Source organism: Zalophus californianus, chromosome 1, assembly GCF_009762305.2.
Source record: "Zalophus californianus isolate mZalCal1 chromosome 1, mZalCal1.pri.v2, whole genome shotgun sequence".
Taxonomy (NCBI): Eukaryota; Metazoa; Chordata; class Mammalia; order Carnivora; family Otariidae; genus Zalophus; species Zalophus californianus.
In genome coordinates, this window is record NC_045595.1 from 13,609,998 (window position 1) to 13,625,924 (window position 15,927).

Here is a 15,927-nt window from a genome sequence, read left to right on the forward strand (position 1 = left end):
ATATGTATTATTACCCGCCTCGTGCCTTTGCTGAGCCACCGCGCCCCAGCCTCAGATCACCCCTAAGGTGAGCCGGGGAGGTTGGGGCTGTCCAGGCGCCCATCTGTCAGACAAGGAAACTGAGGCTCGAGTCTGGAAAAGTCACAACCTCGAGGTGGCCCAACAGGGATTCAGTCCGGCGGCCTTAACTAGCTCTCTGTTGCACAGAGCACTGTCAATGGCTGCGGCAGCGGCGGGGGTGGGGCGGGTAGGGCGGGAGCCACTTTTGCTTCTCCGGGCCTCAGTTTCCCCATTTGCCGTAAGAGCCCTCCTTTTCAGACCTCTGGCCCTGGATTTGTGTTTGGGAGGCTGAGTTACCAGGAGATAAGAACAGGGGTGCCAGAATTCGAACCCACGCAGGGGGCCATGTCACCCCGGTGGGCAACTTCTTTGACCTTTCTGGGAATTAAGGTGATCTAGCCAGTTCCCTCTGGGGCTTAGAGCACACCTTTAAGAAGCTCCCAGGTTGCAGGTCGGGAACCAGAGATGCATCATTTACCCAACAAACGCGTATTGAGTGCCTGCTGTGTGCCCGGCAGGGGCGAGGCAGCGGGTGTTGATCCTCTGAAACCGCTCCCCTGGATTTCCCAGCCTGTTGGGGCAAACAGACGCCTGAGCAGCGGGGACCCCAGGGAGTGGTCAGCTGCAGTGTGGGACGCTCAGGCACACTTGGAGAAGGCGCCTGAACCAAGCGTTGCTGGGTGGCCTTGCAGACGCGGGTGGCGGGGCAGGTGGGGGTGGGTGTATGGGGAAATAGAAGCGTCTAAGGGAAGCTAATCTGAGGGAAGCTAAAACCTAGAAAGGACGGGGTGGGAGGTGGGTCAGGGAGGGCACGGCCAGAGCTGCGGGGCAGAAACACCCCCACCACCCCACCACCCCTGCCCGTCGTGGCGGGGGGAGGGGGCCGAAAGGGGAAAGTCCGAGGCCAGAGGCAGCCGCGAGGGGCCTGGGCGTAGAGGAGGGGGCGGTGAGGAGTGGGGTGTTGTGGGGGGGCAGGCCCCGCCCAGAGTCCCAGTTAGACTCAAGCCCCGCCCGCGGCCTCTTAAAATAGAGAAACTGCCATCGGGTAGGCGAATGGGGGTGCTGCTGACGTCAGGAAGTGGGGGCCTGTTCCATGGGGGGGAGGCATCCGTACCCTGATGACGAGTCCTATGCTACAAAAGGGGAAACTGAGGCTCAGAGAAGCGTAGCCACCGTTCAGGTGTCACAGCATATAGGTGACAAGAGTCAGGATTTGAACCCAGGCAGGTATGGCTCCCCCTCCAGACCATCCCTGCACTAGCAGGCTGCTAGTGCAGCCTGGAGGCAGAGGGACAAGTAGGGACGGCCCATGTGGGCGAGGGAATTCTGGGCAGAGAGCGCACTGCCTGTGCAAAGGCCCAGAAGCATGTAACTCTATGTGTTGTATGGGAAAACTAGAAGCCATTTCTTAGCGCTAGAGCTGGGGCTGTGAGAGGGGACCATCTACTTCAGGAGCTTCCAGCGCTGATTTTGACGAGGTTAGACTTTCCCCTTAGGGTGACTGGGAGCTATGGAAAGTGCTGGAGCAGGGGAGGACACAACCAGATCTCAGGCCTTTGAAAGACTTCTCTGGAGCCAGTGGAGGGCAGAGAGGGGGCCAGAAGCTAGGGAGGGGCCCGGAGTGAACGACCAAGTAGGAGACAATGAAAATAGATATATATTTTTAGATTTTATTTATTTAAATAAATAAAATAAAATAAAATAAAATGGCAGGCTCTCTGCCCAGCGGGGAGCCTGCCTTTCCCTCTCCCTCTGCCTGCCGCTCCCCCTGCCTGTGCGCGCTCTCTCTCTCTCTCAAATAAATAAATAAAATCTAAATATCTTATTTAATTTAGAGAGAGAGCATGAGTGGGCGGAAGAACAGAGGGTGAGAGACAAGCCGACTTTGCACTGGAGCCGGATGCGGGGCTCGATCCCACCACCCGGAGGTGGTGACCTGAGCTGAAATCAAGAGTCAGAAACACTCAACCGATGGAGCCACCCAGGCGCCCCAGATGATGAAAATAATTTTTAAAAAATAATAGTATTAGTATAAATAACGGCTCACGTTAATGGGCACCTACAAACGCTAAGCACTGAACATGCATTTAATTCTCCTAACAGCGCAAGAAATCAGTGCTATTATTAGCCTCCTTTTTCAGAGGGGGAAACTGAGGATCTGAGAGGGAGAGTAAGAGATTTGGAATTCTAGCCAGTCTGGCAGCTGTGGGTACAAAAATGCTCAGGGCCTCGGTCTGGGGCCACTCGCTCTATAGTCCCTTAACTGGAGCTCTGTTAATGGGCCCAGGAGAACCACCCCCCTCCCCGCCAAGCAGGTGGCAGCCTACTGGTCAGAGCCAATCAGATACTCTGGAGGCTGACCCTTGCCAAAGGTCAAAGAGTCAATTCATAAAAGCCTGAGGAAGTGGAGGGGACTTGGGTCAGTTGCTGACTGAGCAGTCCAGGCAATAGCTCTGGGCATGCTGGCCAGTCTGGCTGTGCCAATGTAGGACGTGCAATTGGCTGTGCGCTGGGAGGTGGTGAACAGGCCCTGGTCTGGCCCTCTGACCACCAGTTTGCCTTGGGTCGAGGCTAGAGCCAGCACCTGGGCCTTCCTGGGTTGGCTTAAGCTCTGTCTTCTGTGCAGTGTTTCTAGGTGCTAGTTCATGCAAACTTATTGCTACAGCTTCTATTCGTATTACTTTATCGTTATTTTTTACCATCTCCCGCTTGGACCTTTGCTTCACAAAGGACAGAATTTTAAAACCCCAGGTGCCCAAATCCAGGGGCAGTGAAGATGGCCAGAGCTTGTATCTGAACTTTGTCTCTGCTGCTGCTGGAGGGGTTCCCTCGAAGGTCCATCTTGCCTCCTCGTGGCCCACTTCCACTTATTCTATTCCTCCCAAAAGCCCTCAGGCTGGTGCTATGGGGTCCCTGCTGACTTCTCTCTCCCTTCACTGCAGCTGCCAACTTCCCATGGGGCTTGGTGCCAACCGGGCTGAGTCCCACCTCCACCCTACAGATTCCCATTAGCCTGACACCCCCCTCCAGGAAGCCTCTTGGCTCCCCCCCTCCAGCCCCTTCTCTCCCCCCGGGTCCCTGCTAATGCCTCCAGTATGGGGGTGTCCATTCCCTGCTCTGTCTTCTCCAGATTGGGGGTTCCTCGGGATGGAGCTGAGGCTTCTGGCTGGAAGGCAGCATTGCCCAGCCCAGCCAAGAACAGAAGAGGATGCCGTAAATATTATCTTTAAAGGGCAGTTCCAAGGGATTGGGCCCCCACCTACCCCAGTCTACGCGGGAGCCACTCCTTGGGGAACAGCCTGCAAAGAGGGGGCTGAAGGCGGAAGCAGATGGCTCTGGGAGCAGAGGGTCCGGGGGCGGTGCCGAGAGAGTTCCATGTGGCCCTAGCTTTCCATAGAGCCTTTGCAGGGGGCTGCCGACCTTCCCTCGATTCTCTCTGCCACTTCACATCTTTTTGTATTTTGGAAGCAAATTAAAATTTGTTGTTCAATTGGTGGTAATTATTAACCTCACAAAATTCACTGTCTTGGCTCTGATTTATTGAAGCCTCCCCCAGTGCCAGGCCCTTGGCTTGCTACTGGATTCCTTCCAAGACCTTGTGTCACCAGGAGGCTTTCCAAATGAAGAAACTGAGGCACAGAGGTGTGAGGTTGCTTGGCGGGGGTCACACAGCTCAGATGAGGGGGCGCTTGCCTGGGAACCCAGGACTGCCGGGCTTTGGAAGGAAATGGTTGGGATGGGGGAGGGGTGCAGCAAGTAGCCCTGGGCTCAGATTCCAACTCCTCACTCTTTCACAGGTTAGAGGAGAGGGGTAAGCAGGCATAAGATCCCAAAACAACTGGGGGGGGGGGGCGGGACTGAAGGAGGCCTTAATGGTGGCGGTGGTTCCTGGGACAATGATCAGTTGCCCTGAATGCTAGTGAGCTCTCGGTCCCCAGAGGTATTCATTCAAGCAGACAGAAACATCTCAGGATGGCAGGTCCGCCTCTTCCCATCTTGAACAGCTCGGCTTTGTTTTGTGGGCTCAAGGTAGCTGGGGTCAGGCCTCGGAGTGACACCCCAATCCTGTGGACCCTCCTCCCCTTCCCCAGCTGGGGGACCCAGCCAACCTCTCCCAGCCCCGTCCTGGCGCGGGGCAGCTTCCGGCCCTCTCGAATTGGCTGCGGAGGCCGATGACGTCAGTGGTTGCCATGGTGAACGCCCCGCTCTGGATGTGGGCAGCCCAGAGCCCACCTAGGTAAAAATAGTCATGTGTCCCCGACGCGACCGCCCTGGCGTGTGTGTGTTGGGGCGGGGAGGGGGGGGGAGGGAGGGATGTCCAGAGACCTGGATTCCCCGCCTTCTCTCTGCCAGGAGACATGGGCAGCTGGCTTCCCTCTACGCCTCAGTTTCCCAGCCTGTAAAATGGCCCCTGCTCCTGGTCTGTAGTAGGCGACTCAGTAAATGTGAAATATATCAGGTATTATGATAGTCCGCCTAGGCCCTGGCTGAGCTCAACAATAACACAGCAACACACAACAGCAACAGTAATACTAACTGATCATTATTACCCTGGACCCCTCCTGATGTTACCTCCACATTATAGATGGGAAAATCAAAGCACGGATGGTACAAGTTACTTGCTTAAGGTCCCACAGCCGGGAAGGAACAGATAATAAGTAGATCTGGACCCAGGTCTGAGTATCCCCAGATTCTAAACTGGTGCTACATGGCCTTTTGAGAATTTAAAAACCTTCTTGGGTGAGCCACATTTGAGGATGGACTCTGGGGTCACCATGGACCCCAAGTGCAGGGCTTTTTGCCCTGGTGAGGACACCCAGGGTTGATGCAAGTCAGCTTGCTGAGCTCTAAAAGGGTCTTCAATAGGGAGTCACGGATCAGGGCCCCCACCCTCCACCGGCTCCCAGGACACAAATCTGCATAGGTGAGGGGGAAATGGCTTTCAGATCTGGGAGGGGGCAGGGTGAGGATGAGTCAAGAATCTTCCCTTCCTCAACAGATTGTTAGTATTTAGCCACTCTTGAGATACTTCCTTATAAATATAACTAATTTGTTATTTAAAATAATGAAGCTGTTTTTAGTGCAAGTAGGGTATGAGCTGGGCAGGGAGGTGACTGGGAGTCTGGGAGGGCTTCAGGAGGAAGGGATGCCTGAGCTGAGGGATGATGTGCAATTAACTAGCACCAGAGGGGAGGGAAGGCAGTCCCGGCAGAAGACACAGCTGGTGCAAAGGCTCTGAGGCAGGCAGAGCCCAGTGTGTAGGGCAGCAGAAAGGAGGCATTGTCTGGAGCTGGGTGATCAAGGGGCCAACGGGGTGGCGGGGGGGGGGGCGGCGGTGAGGTGAGTGGAGGGCCAGGGATGTGAAGGGTTTGTCTCCTCGGGAGTGACCCCTGTTTCCTCTCATTTCAGAAGGAGCTGAGCCTGCCACGCCGGGGACGTGGGTGAGTTCATCTAAGGCCAGTGGGCTGTGTGGTCCTGGGCACAGATTTTTCAGCAGCAGCCTCCAAACTGAATTTATTTAATAATTATAACAAAGCTTCTAACCTTGATCCTTTCCCAGTGTTCCAAAATGCTTCAGAAGTGCTTCACTTGGCTCTCACAAGCTGGGAAGCCCATGCCAGTTTGCAATTGAGGAAACAGAAGTGTAGTAGGGTTGTACCACTGACACAAGGGCATCCAGCCCGGAAAAGAGAAAACTGTCTCGCATCTAGAGTCCAAAGTATAGAATTCCAGCCAAGTATCCTGGAACCAGCTTGCATGCCTCCCATGATGGGGCCCTCACTCTTGGGGAACACAGGTAGAGAAGTGTATCCTTCAGGGTCTCATTAGCGTTTGTCTGTAGGTTGGCATTTTTGGATCCCAAAAGCTCACGGAATATTTTGGTCAGTGCCTTTGCTGGTTTACTGATGGGAAATCAAAGCCCAGGACAGGGAGGGGTTTGCCTTGTGCTGGTGGTCTGGAGGTGTTTGAGTGCAGACACCCCCTCTTTGGGGGCTGTGTTCGCCTGAGGGGTGGGAATTCTCTTGCCCCGCAGTGAAATCACCCACTTAACAAACTTTTTTTGAGTGCCTACTGTGTGCCGGGCCCTGTTCCAGGCACGGGGGACCCAGAGACAGGGTCCTATGCTGGACCCTGTCCATGAGCTCACACTGTCTTGGGGAGAGTGATGGTGAAGTGATATTATACAGGGGAGAAATTAAACAGAGACAGACAGAGGGGCTAGGGGGCAGCTTTAGCCCTGAAGGTGTGGGGCCTCTTGGAGGAGGTGACATTTGAACCTAGATCTGGAAAAGGAGGCAGAGGCAAGGGGGAAAATCCGAGGGGAACAGCCTTCCAGCTAGAGGGAAGAGTATGGGCAAAGGTCCTGGGGTGCAAACCAGCTTGGCATTGGAAGAACACCATGGAGACAGGGGTAGCTGGAATGAAGAGAGCACAGGGGAGGGAGAGGGAGAGGAGAAGGGGGAGTTCCTTGGGGGTTGGATGAGAGTTTGAAATCTGATGGTGGGGATGGGGTCAGACTGGCCCCCAAGCCCAGACCATCTGTTCTTGTTGGACTGGGGATAGTGCAGCTGGTGGGGAGGAGCCTGAGGGGCACAGGAGGGGCAGGGCTCCGACATTGACCAGAAGGTAGGCACTGTCCCTGGCCTTTGCCCAGGATGAGGGCGGGGTGGTGGACATGAAAAAGTCGGAACCATGGAGGGCAAAGTCCTGGGCTACCGGGGCAGGACGAGGGCAGAGGCTCCCTGAGGGTTGTCTACTCTTTGCTACCTGCCGTGTTCCTGACTGGGTCCAAGTGAAGTGGGGTGTCGAGGGGGCCATAGCCAGACACAAACAACCCCGGACTCTTGGGATCTGCACTGGGCAAAAGGGAGGGTGGGACTCGGGGAGCCATGGGTCGTTGTTTAGGGATGGCTCCGCGAAAGAGGGGCCCGTGGGACTGAACTCGGATGTGGGTGAGGGGGAGGACGCTCCTGACAGAGGGAACCCGGTGAAGCAAAGACCTGGAGGCGTGGACCCGGCCTCTGGTGTGCACCGGGATGCTGAGACCGCCGCGAGGGGCCCCGAACGCTGCGCTGAGCTGCTGGGGGTGGGGGAACAGGGGCAGGACGCGCTCAGATCTCGGGTGCGAGAGACCCCCCCCGGGGGCGGGGCGAGGGCAGAGACCCGGCCACCGCCGGGAAGGGGCGGGGCCAGACGATGGAGCAATATTGCCAATCTGGGAGACAGTGACCGCCCTTCCTCTCCGGCCGCTCAGCCCGGGGGCTCGAGACCCGGCAGCCTTGGCGTCGCTTTCCGGGAGGGGGTGGCACCCGCGACTCCAGCCTCCCGCAACCCGACTTTTCCTGCTGGGCTGGGCCTGCGCGCAGGTGCGGGGCTCCGAGCCCCGCCCCGAGGAGGAGAGAGCCCGCCCCCCGCGCCCCCAGCGGCCCAGCCTCAGCGCCGCGTCGGTCGCGCCCGCCAGGCGTGCTGTCCCCACGTCCGCGTCTGTGGGTCTGTCCGATCGCGCCACGATCGGGGCTCGGGGGCCACAAGGGGGGTTTTGGCACCCGGCCGCGTAGACGCAGCCCCGGCCTCGGCATGAAGTCTCGCAGGGACAAGCTGCACATCCCGGCGCTGACCCTCGAGTGAGTCCTTGTCGGAGAAGGGGGGAAATAGGGTGGGGGGGGGGGAGAGAAGCAGACAGACAACCACCCTTACCCCGCGTCTCTGTTTACGTCGCCCAGAGTCGCACCGCCGCCTCCGGGGAGCCCTCCGGGGTGCCCTCCGGGGTCATCAGTCAGGCCCCGCCCTCTCGGTCTGGGAGAGACCCAGAATTCCGGGCCTTGGGGCCCCTTCTCCCTAAGGGAACCTAAGTCCTGGTCCCTCTCCGGATTTGGCCACACGCAGGGGCCACCACCAGGTTCACCGTCCCTGGCCTCTTTCTTTGCAGTCTGTCTCCGAGCAGCCAGAGCCCATCTTTGCTGAGCCCCAGCAGCCCCTGCAGCCCCTGCAGCCCCTCGCTGGGCCTGCACCCCTGGAGGTAAGTGACAGCACATGGGGGCAGGGCTCGGACATTGTCCTGGCACCCCAGAGCCTTGGAAGCCACCTAGACCCAGCCTCCTCACCAAGGTACTGTGAGCTGGTGACATCACCTCCCTGGCCTCAGTTTACCCCTCCATAAAATGAAACTGCTGTGCACACTAGGACCTTGAAAGGGAAATTCCATTTTCAGCCCTAGCCAACAGGTCCTCCATCCGACAGGTGGCCAAGGTGAGGCCAGAACTTGGGATGTTGCCCAAGGACATCCCTGAGACAGGTGCTGGATTTCCAGGCTGCTCTGGGCCCTCCCTACTGAATCAGCCTGGCCTTCCAGGCTAGGACCTCAGGGGCCTTCCCCACACCCAGCTCAGCTGGTTGGAAAGCTACACACACACACACGCACACACACGCACACACACACACACACACACACACACACACACACACACACACACACACACACCCCAAGGCTGACAGTTCACCATGACAGCCCGATGCACTGAACTGGGCAAAGTGGTGTAGGGAGGAAGAGCCAGCTTGACTGGGTGCCAGCTCTGTACCAAATACCTTCTGTTTCCTCCACAACCCCGTGAGGGAGGTGCCCTTCCTGACCCCATTTCTCAGCTGGGGAAACCGAGACTCAGAGAAGAGACACCAGTTCTCCTGGTTCAGTACGTCTGGGGACTAAGTATCAGGGCCAGCATGGCTGCCAGCGTCTACTGAGGGTTTGAGCCACCCTCCGTGCCTGGCGCATCTCAGGGTCTCACCCCCCCCCCACCACCACAGGAGGGAATATCAGGATTATCATGGGCTCTTTGCACAGCTTGGGAAAAGTTCAGGGAGACGACAGAGGTGTGAGTCAGTGATGTCTAGAATTTGAGGACCCATTAATCATTTATACCTTAGTATGAGTGAGCTGCCTAGATTCTTTCCACAGACCTTTAATGGGGAGAAGAGAGAACAATTTGGAGCCCACACTGGGTGCTGGGTAACAGTTACCTTCATTAAGTGGGCACCTACTGCAAGCCAGGTGCTAAGGGCGTAGCTGTGACCAAGACTGACATAGCCCCTCCTTCAGGGGGCTCTCAGTCAGCTCTCAGGAGGTGGGCAATAAACAAGTGAGTGGACAAACAGGATACATTCAGATGGTGACCTCTTGGGGGAGGTGGTGTTTTGTTTTATTGTATTTTATTTTATTTTATTTTATTTTTTTTAAAGATTTTATTTATTTATTTGAGAGAGAATGAGATAGAGAGAGAGAGAGCATGAGAGGGGGGAGGGTCAGAGGGAGAAGCAGACTCCCTGCTGAGCAGGGAGCCCGATGTGGGACTCGATCCTGGGACTCCAGGATCATGACCTGAGCCGAAGGCAGTCGCTTAACCAACTGAGCCACCCAGGCGCCCCTTTATTGTATTTTATTTTAAGATTTTATTTATTTATTTGACAGAGAGAGCACAAGCAGGGGGAGCTGGGGAGGGAGAAGCAGGCTCTCCACTGAGCAGGGAGCCTGATGCGGGGCTCGATCTTAGGACTCTAGGATCATGACCTGAGCCAAAGGCAGACGCTTAATGACTGAGCCACCCAGCCGCCCCCAAGATTTTTTTTTTTAAGATTTTATTTATTTATTTGAGAGAGACAGAAATAGTGAGAGAGAGCATGAGTAGGGAGGAAAGGGAGAAGCAGACTCCCCGCCGAGCAGGGAGCCCGTTGCGGGGCTCGACCCCAGGACCCCGGGATCACGACCCGTCCCGAGCCAAAGGCAGACATTAACCAAGTGAGCCACCCACCCAGGTGCCCCAGGACCAAGATTTTTAAAGCCTCTGTGGCTGCTTTGGGGAAAGAAAGGTCTGCTGGGGGCAGGTGACAGTAATGGAGGTGGCAGAGTCAGGGAGGTGGCTAGGACAATATCCGGGTAGGAGATGATGGGGGCTGGACCAGGTCGGGGTGTCCAGTGGGAGGCAGGGATTGCTCTACCCCCTATTTAGGAGAGGAGGAAACTCAGCTCTTAAGAGTGTGTTGTCCAGCGGCACCCTGGGAGAGAGTATCAGGCCAAATCTGACACTGACTCCTTGGCCTCTGCCCTCCCGACTCCGGATGAGGGGAGGGACCTGTTGTGAACAGCTCAGCCAGTTTTAACCAGGAGCAAATGGAGGCAGAGTGTTTGGGGCTCTGAGCAGAAAAGCCTCCTCACCCACCACCAGAGGGCAGCAGAACCACATCACTTTGGGCCAGGCAAGGAAATGGGTCCCTGCCTCCCCTGTCCCAAGCACCCTAGGAATAAGCCCACATTTGTTCCCTCAGCCGCTGAGGCCCCGTGAGTCTGGCCCCTGCGACCCCCCACCTCCTCCCTGTCTATCTCCCCATCTGGCTCACGCTCCTCTAGCCATGAGACTTCCTGGGCTGCCAGAACACAAGCTGGTCCAATCTCAGGGCTTTTGCATGTGCTGCCCCTCAGCCCAGAGCTCCATTTCCTCCTTTTCCTCCTTTCTTCATTTGTCAAGTCTCTATCAAGCCCCCAGATAGGAAGCTTTTCCAAACCACAGCCCCCCATTCAGGGTCTCCCAAGCCCCAATTACATCCATTATGCCTGTCCCATTTCCCTCATGGACACTGCATCATGGGTGTGATTTCCATGTTTTCTTGTGTGATTATTGGGTTGTTTTTCTCACCCAGAGGCTTGGGAGCCCCTTGAGGACCAGACCTGGATCTGTCCTCTGTCCTAGGGCAGGGCTTGGTATACAGTAGATGCTCAGTTAATGCTTGTGGCATGGACAAATGGGAAGTAGGTAGGAGGGCTCTGCCTGGTGGTGGTGGTGGTGGTGGTAACTGAAGAAGGGCGGGAGGTAACTGAAGAAGGCCACGAGTTTGGCCCTCTCTGACAAGATCGCAACAGAAGGCATTGTCAGAAGAGTGTTCCCTCTGAGGCCTTGAATGCCAAAGATGGGAAGAATTTGCATTTTTCTTTCCAGGGTACTAAAAACCACACAGCGGACGGGGCTGGGAGGGGTGCAGACAGTACATGGGCAGGTGGGAAGGGCTGGGGTGGTCAGACCAAGAAAGGGTTGGGGGTAGGGGGGTAGGGTTCTGTACGCTCACGGCGGCTTTGCCATTTACACAGTCGTTAGCACAAGTAGAAGGGGGCAGATCCTGAGTCACAGACAGGGTTAAGATCTGAGCCCTCGGAGAGGGATTCACCCAGAAGTGTGGTTTTGCTGTAAAAGCAGTGAGGAGCCATGGAGGGTGTGTGAGCCGGGGAGAGACAGGATCTGGTGGGCAGTGGGCTGGTGCCAGAGATCAGTGGCTCAGCCTTTCATGGGAGGCCTTTGCCGCGGCCACAGGCACTCTGGATTGTCAGCTGCAGCCCTGTTCTGCAGAGGAGGAAACCGGGGCCAGATGGGTGTGGGAGAAGTGGCTGCTGGGGATGCCAGAGCCGTGGGCTTAATGGGGGGCATGTAGGCGGTGCGGGGTGCGGCCACAGCTGGGATTGAGCGGGGTAGTTCCTTTCCTGACTGTGCAGCAGTGTGTTCCTGGCACACATGGCGGGGAGGGTTCGTGGGCACAGCATGTCAGCATAGGGTGACATGAGACCATGACTCTGTCCCTCCTTGGGTCCCCAGACCTGTGGGATCTTGCATTCCCTGCATGCAGGAGGCCCTGTCCCTGGCCTGTGGCTCAGATGGAATACCTAAGGGTCAGAAGTGACCGCTTCCCTCCTCCCTTCCACATCTGGCCCCTCGGCAGGACCCATCCATTGGCCTCAAAACAAGTCCAGAATCTACCCACTTTTCTCCACAGCTTCACCCTGGTCCAGGTCTCAGTGTCCCCCCTCCCAGACCCTGTCACAGCGCCTCACTAGCCTCCTGCCATCTGTATTCCTGCCCGATAGCTCCTGTTCCCCATGGCAGTCACCGGGGGGGGGGGGGGTGACAATTCAGATCACGCTCCTCCCCTGCTCTCACATCCTCCATGGCTCCCCATTGCTTCCACTGTACAACTGCACTTCTCTTGCAATGCACAAGGCTTACATGGTAAGCCCTGCTGGCATCTTCCCCTCAGTCCTGTCTCAGGGCCTTTGCCGAAGCTGTGCCCTCTGCCTGGAACACTGTTTCCCATGGCTGGCTCCTCTTCCTTCTCAATGTCTCGGCTGGCCATAGTGTCACCTCCTCAGAGAGGCCTCCGGGCTAAGGTCATCCTTTGCCGTTGTTACCTCTTTCCTTTCCCTCCTTGACTTCAGTGTTCGAAATTACCTCGATCATTTCGTTGTTTCCAGGTTACTCTCTGCCTCTTCAACCAGACTTGGGGCCTCTGAGGACGGGGTCCTCAGGGTTTAGCACAAGGTCAGGCACACAGTAGGTACTCAATAAATGTTGAGTGAGTGAATGACCAGATATGGGTGTTTGAGACCCAGGCCTGGGGGACCTGGAGATGGAGAGCATTCTGGGGGACACACCCAGGAGATACCTGAGAGTGACACTGGCCATGAAGATGGGGTGGGGAGTCTCTTGAGAGACCCGAGAAGCAAAATTGTGGCAAGAGGGTTGGGGAGAGTTAGGATTACACACCAGGCAAGGGCACCTCTCTATGCCTTCTCTTCTCAGATGTGGGATCTGGGCTTCAGCATCAGGCCTCTTGGGTTGGTTCCCAAAGTGTCATGTGGCCTGTGAAGGGGCCACCGTTAGGGTGACACTATCCCTGCCTTCTGGGACTATCATGAGAGGAAGAAGCATTAGTTCACTGCCTACTGTGTGAGGCAGTCCTATCTCTTTTTTCTTTTTTGTTTTTAAGATTTTATTATTTATTTGACAGAGAGAGACACAGCAAGAGAGGGAACACAAGCAGGGGGAGTGGGAGAGGGAGAAGCAGGCTTCCTGCTGAGCAGGGAGCCCGATGCGGGGCTCAATCCCAGGACCCTGGGACCATGACCTGAGCCGAAGGCAGACGCTTAACGACTGAGCCACCCAGCCGCCCCGAGGCAGTCCTATTTCTGTGGTGAGCATGTACTGTACTCCCAGCACCTTCTGTCCCTCTGATTTGATTCCATTTTCATGAAGGGACATCTCTAGATGGAGAAGCAGAGGCCTGGAAGTTAGCCTGACACTAAAATTTTTCAAACATGTATCAGGCACTGTGGGTGCCACCTTGCATCTAATTCATGTAATCATCCTGTCAACCCGGTTCCCCTCCCATCTTACAATTGAGAAGACAGTCGTGAGAAGTTAAATTAGGTGTCCGCGGAGTCCTGACTGTAGCCAGGCTGATGGCCTTTCCATCACATAGACAGGCAGAGCATGTCAGATGCTCTGACTCAGTTTGTTAAACATGCTCTTTCTGGCAGTCCAGGGCTGGGAGATGCTGGGACCCTTGGGAAGACAGAGCCAGACACAAGAAAAGGCTCCCTGGGAGAGGGGACCCTGGATTTTGCCAGGCAGGAAGGACGTTCCGAGAAGTGGAGCCAGCGTGGGCGCGGTAGCATGAGCCAGGCCAGGCCGTTGGATAGTTCTCAAGTGCCACACTCAGAATGGGTTAGCACGGGGGGGAAAGAGGGAAAAGGGGACGTGAACAGATTTACATTTCAAGGGAAAGGGGCCAAGTTCCACGGCCTAACCTACCGGGCGCCAACGCCCCGCCCCCGCTGCTCGCATCCCTGGCAACGCCCCGCCCCTCCGCCCGCGGCCCTGGCAACGCCCAGCCCACTAGCCAGCACGCGGGTCCACCAGCCTCGCTTCCGCGTCGCTCGCCCCGCCCCGAAAGGCCCCGCCTCCGAAAGGCCCCGCCCCCGCGCTCTCCGGGGCGGGGTTCCCGGCCGCGCTCTGGGGCGCGCGCTTCCTTCTCGTCCCCTACCCCCAGCCCCGCGGCGCGCACCCTCTGCCCCGCTCCGCGGGGCTCCCGGGGCCAATCCGGCCGCGGAGGTTCGCGCCCCGCCGCCGCCGGCTGCGCCCCCGCGCCTCCCGGGTCTCGGGCGGCGGCGGCGGCACAAAGAGAAGCAGCATGTCCGACCCCAGCTACTGGACGGCGGTGGCTGCGCCAGGCCACCGGAGCCGCCTTGCCAAGGGCGCGCTGCTGCAGCGCTCCAAAAGGTAGGGGGCACCGTGCGGGCAAAGGCGCGGCGGCCGACCAAGCAAACACGAGTTGCCAGAAGTACATCCCGGCGGCGTGGCGAGGGCCGCTGTGTGTGGCGGTAGGGGGAAGGGGGTGGACGCTTTGGGATCAAGGTACTCGCTAGGGGCCCAGACACCCTCCTTTCGCCCTGTTACCCGGAGTTGGATGTCTGCCTGCCGGGGTCGCAGCTAGGGTGGTGACACAGGAAGCAAGGAGTTGGGACCGAGTCAGAATTCGAACCCGGGTCCCTAGGCCTGGGCAGACCTGGGGAGGATCTTCTTGGAAAAACTAAAGCTAGTCTGTCCCCGGGGCCCCGTCAGCGGAAATATTGTTTCAGAAGCAGATATTTGCTGCACGAGGCTGGCGCGTGCAGGTGCTGTGGCAGAAGTGGGTAAATCGGGAAAAATACTGGGTTTAACCACAGCAAAGCCTGGCCTGTCTTGGAGTCTCTGTTTCCCTTTCTGAAAAGCAAAGGCCCAGTAAGGGCTGTGGACTTTACAGGACTTGGGTCCAAATTCCAGCTCAGCCACTGCCTGGCAGTTCCTTAACCTCTCTGTTCTTGTTGGGGCATTCCTAGAGGGGAGCACAGGCAAAGGCGGGGCAGGGACAGCAGCTGCTAAAGGACCCCAAATACTAGGTTCAGGGCTTAGACTCTTCTGCGTCCTGTGGAGTAACAGAGGGCTTAGGGGCACCTCAGGGATCAGGTGGGGGCAGCTGGCCTCAGGCCAGTGTTTTCTGCCATATTCTCACTCTGTGTTGTCCCACATGGGTGTTTATTGAATGGCCAGGCAGCTTCTCAGGGTCATGGGCCTTCTCTAGGGAGGGCTGAGCAAATAGTGGACACTTGACCGATGCTCAGCAAGTGAACAAATGACGCCCAGGTTCCCCTTTGAGACCTCAGATATGGCTTTGTTTTCAAGAAGGCCCCACCTGAGCGCAAGAGGGAGGTGGGCCAAGTGTTTCCCCAAGGCTGCTGCTGTGACAAATGGTGCAGTGTGGGGCTGAGGACCCAGATGAGGCTGGGAGAGGATGTGGGACTGGCGGCTATATGGGTGAGGGGGGGTGTTGGCAGGAAGTTTTGCAGGAACCTGTGGGTTTCACTTTTGCTTCTGCACATCAGACTACAGGACAGTTCCCTGCGGCTGTTGACATCTGTGGCCTCAGTTTCCTAGGCTGGGAAATGGGTGCAGGTGATCTCTCCCACCTCTGGGGCTGTTGGGATAGGCAAACAGTGACTGACTTCACTGGGGAGGCGTTGCCTGCCCCCCCCCCCCCCCCGCTGTGCGCCCCAGGCCCTGCAGGAGTTGTGGGGAGAGAGACGACACTTTACGTGCCCACCGCAGTCTACCCAGTGCTGGGCCCAAAGTTGAACACTGTATGTAGTTCATCAAATCTTCCCGGTGCCTTGCAAGGTATACAGATGGGGAAACTGAGGCTCAGAGGGCAGCTGCACCTGGAGCCGTGGACAGGCTGGATCCCTCCCTGCCTCTCTTGTTGCCTCGGTCGGTTGCTGACCATGCTGTCCCGTGCCTTAGCCTGCACTGTGCCTTCTGCCTGGGACACCATTCCTGGCCCCGTGAGGCCCTGAGGTTTCAGCTCTTCCTCTCTGAGCCACTGAGCTGCGTTGGCGGCTCAGAGTATGTGGGCTGATGCTCTTGTCGAGAGCAGCCAGAGCTGTTGCTGGGCGACCGCACCAGGGAGGGAGGGAAGACGGAGTTGCTCTCAATTTCCCTCTGCCAGGGCGGGGGG

At 57.1% G+C, this 15,927-nt stretch overlaps 1 protein-coding gene across 17 annotated transcripts in view; it reads left to right on the forward strand.

Moving 5' to 3' along the window:
• The window catches only part of MAST3 (microtubule associated serine/threonine kinase 3), a 38,715-nt gene that overhangs the window by 431 nt on the left and 22,357 nt on the right, over positions 1–15,927 (forward strand). For 5 of the 17 annotated variants that reach the window (XM_035728765.1, XM_035728761.1, XM_035728767.1 and 2 more), the window contains exons 1-2: positions 7,527–7,685; positions 7,991–8,080. In XM_035728765.1, coding sequence (XP_035584658.1) covers positions 7,639–7,685; positions 7,991–8,080 — 137 coding nt within the window. In that variant the 5' untranslated portion in view covers positions 7,527–7,638. Of the gene's footprint in view, positions 1–3,942; positions 4,298–5,469; positions 5,502–7,524; positions 7,686–7,990; positions 8,081–13,933; positions 14,157–15,927 lie in introns of those variants that run through there. The other 12 variants (XM_035728768.1, XM_035728775.1, XM_035728785.1 and 9 more) reach the window with 7 other exon arrangements.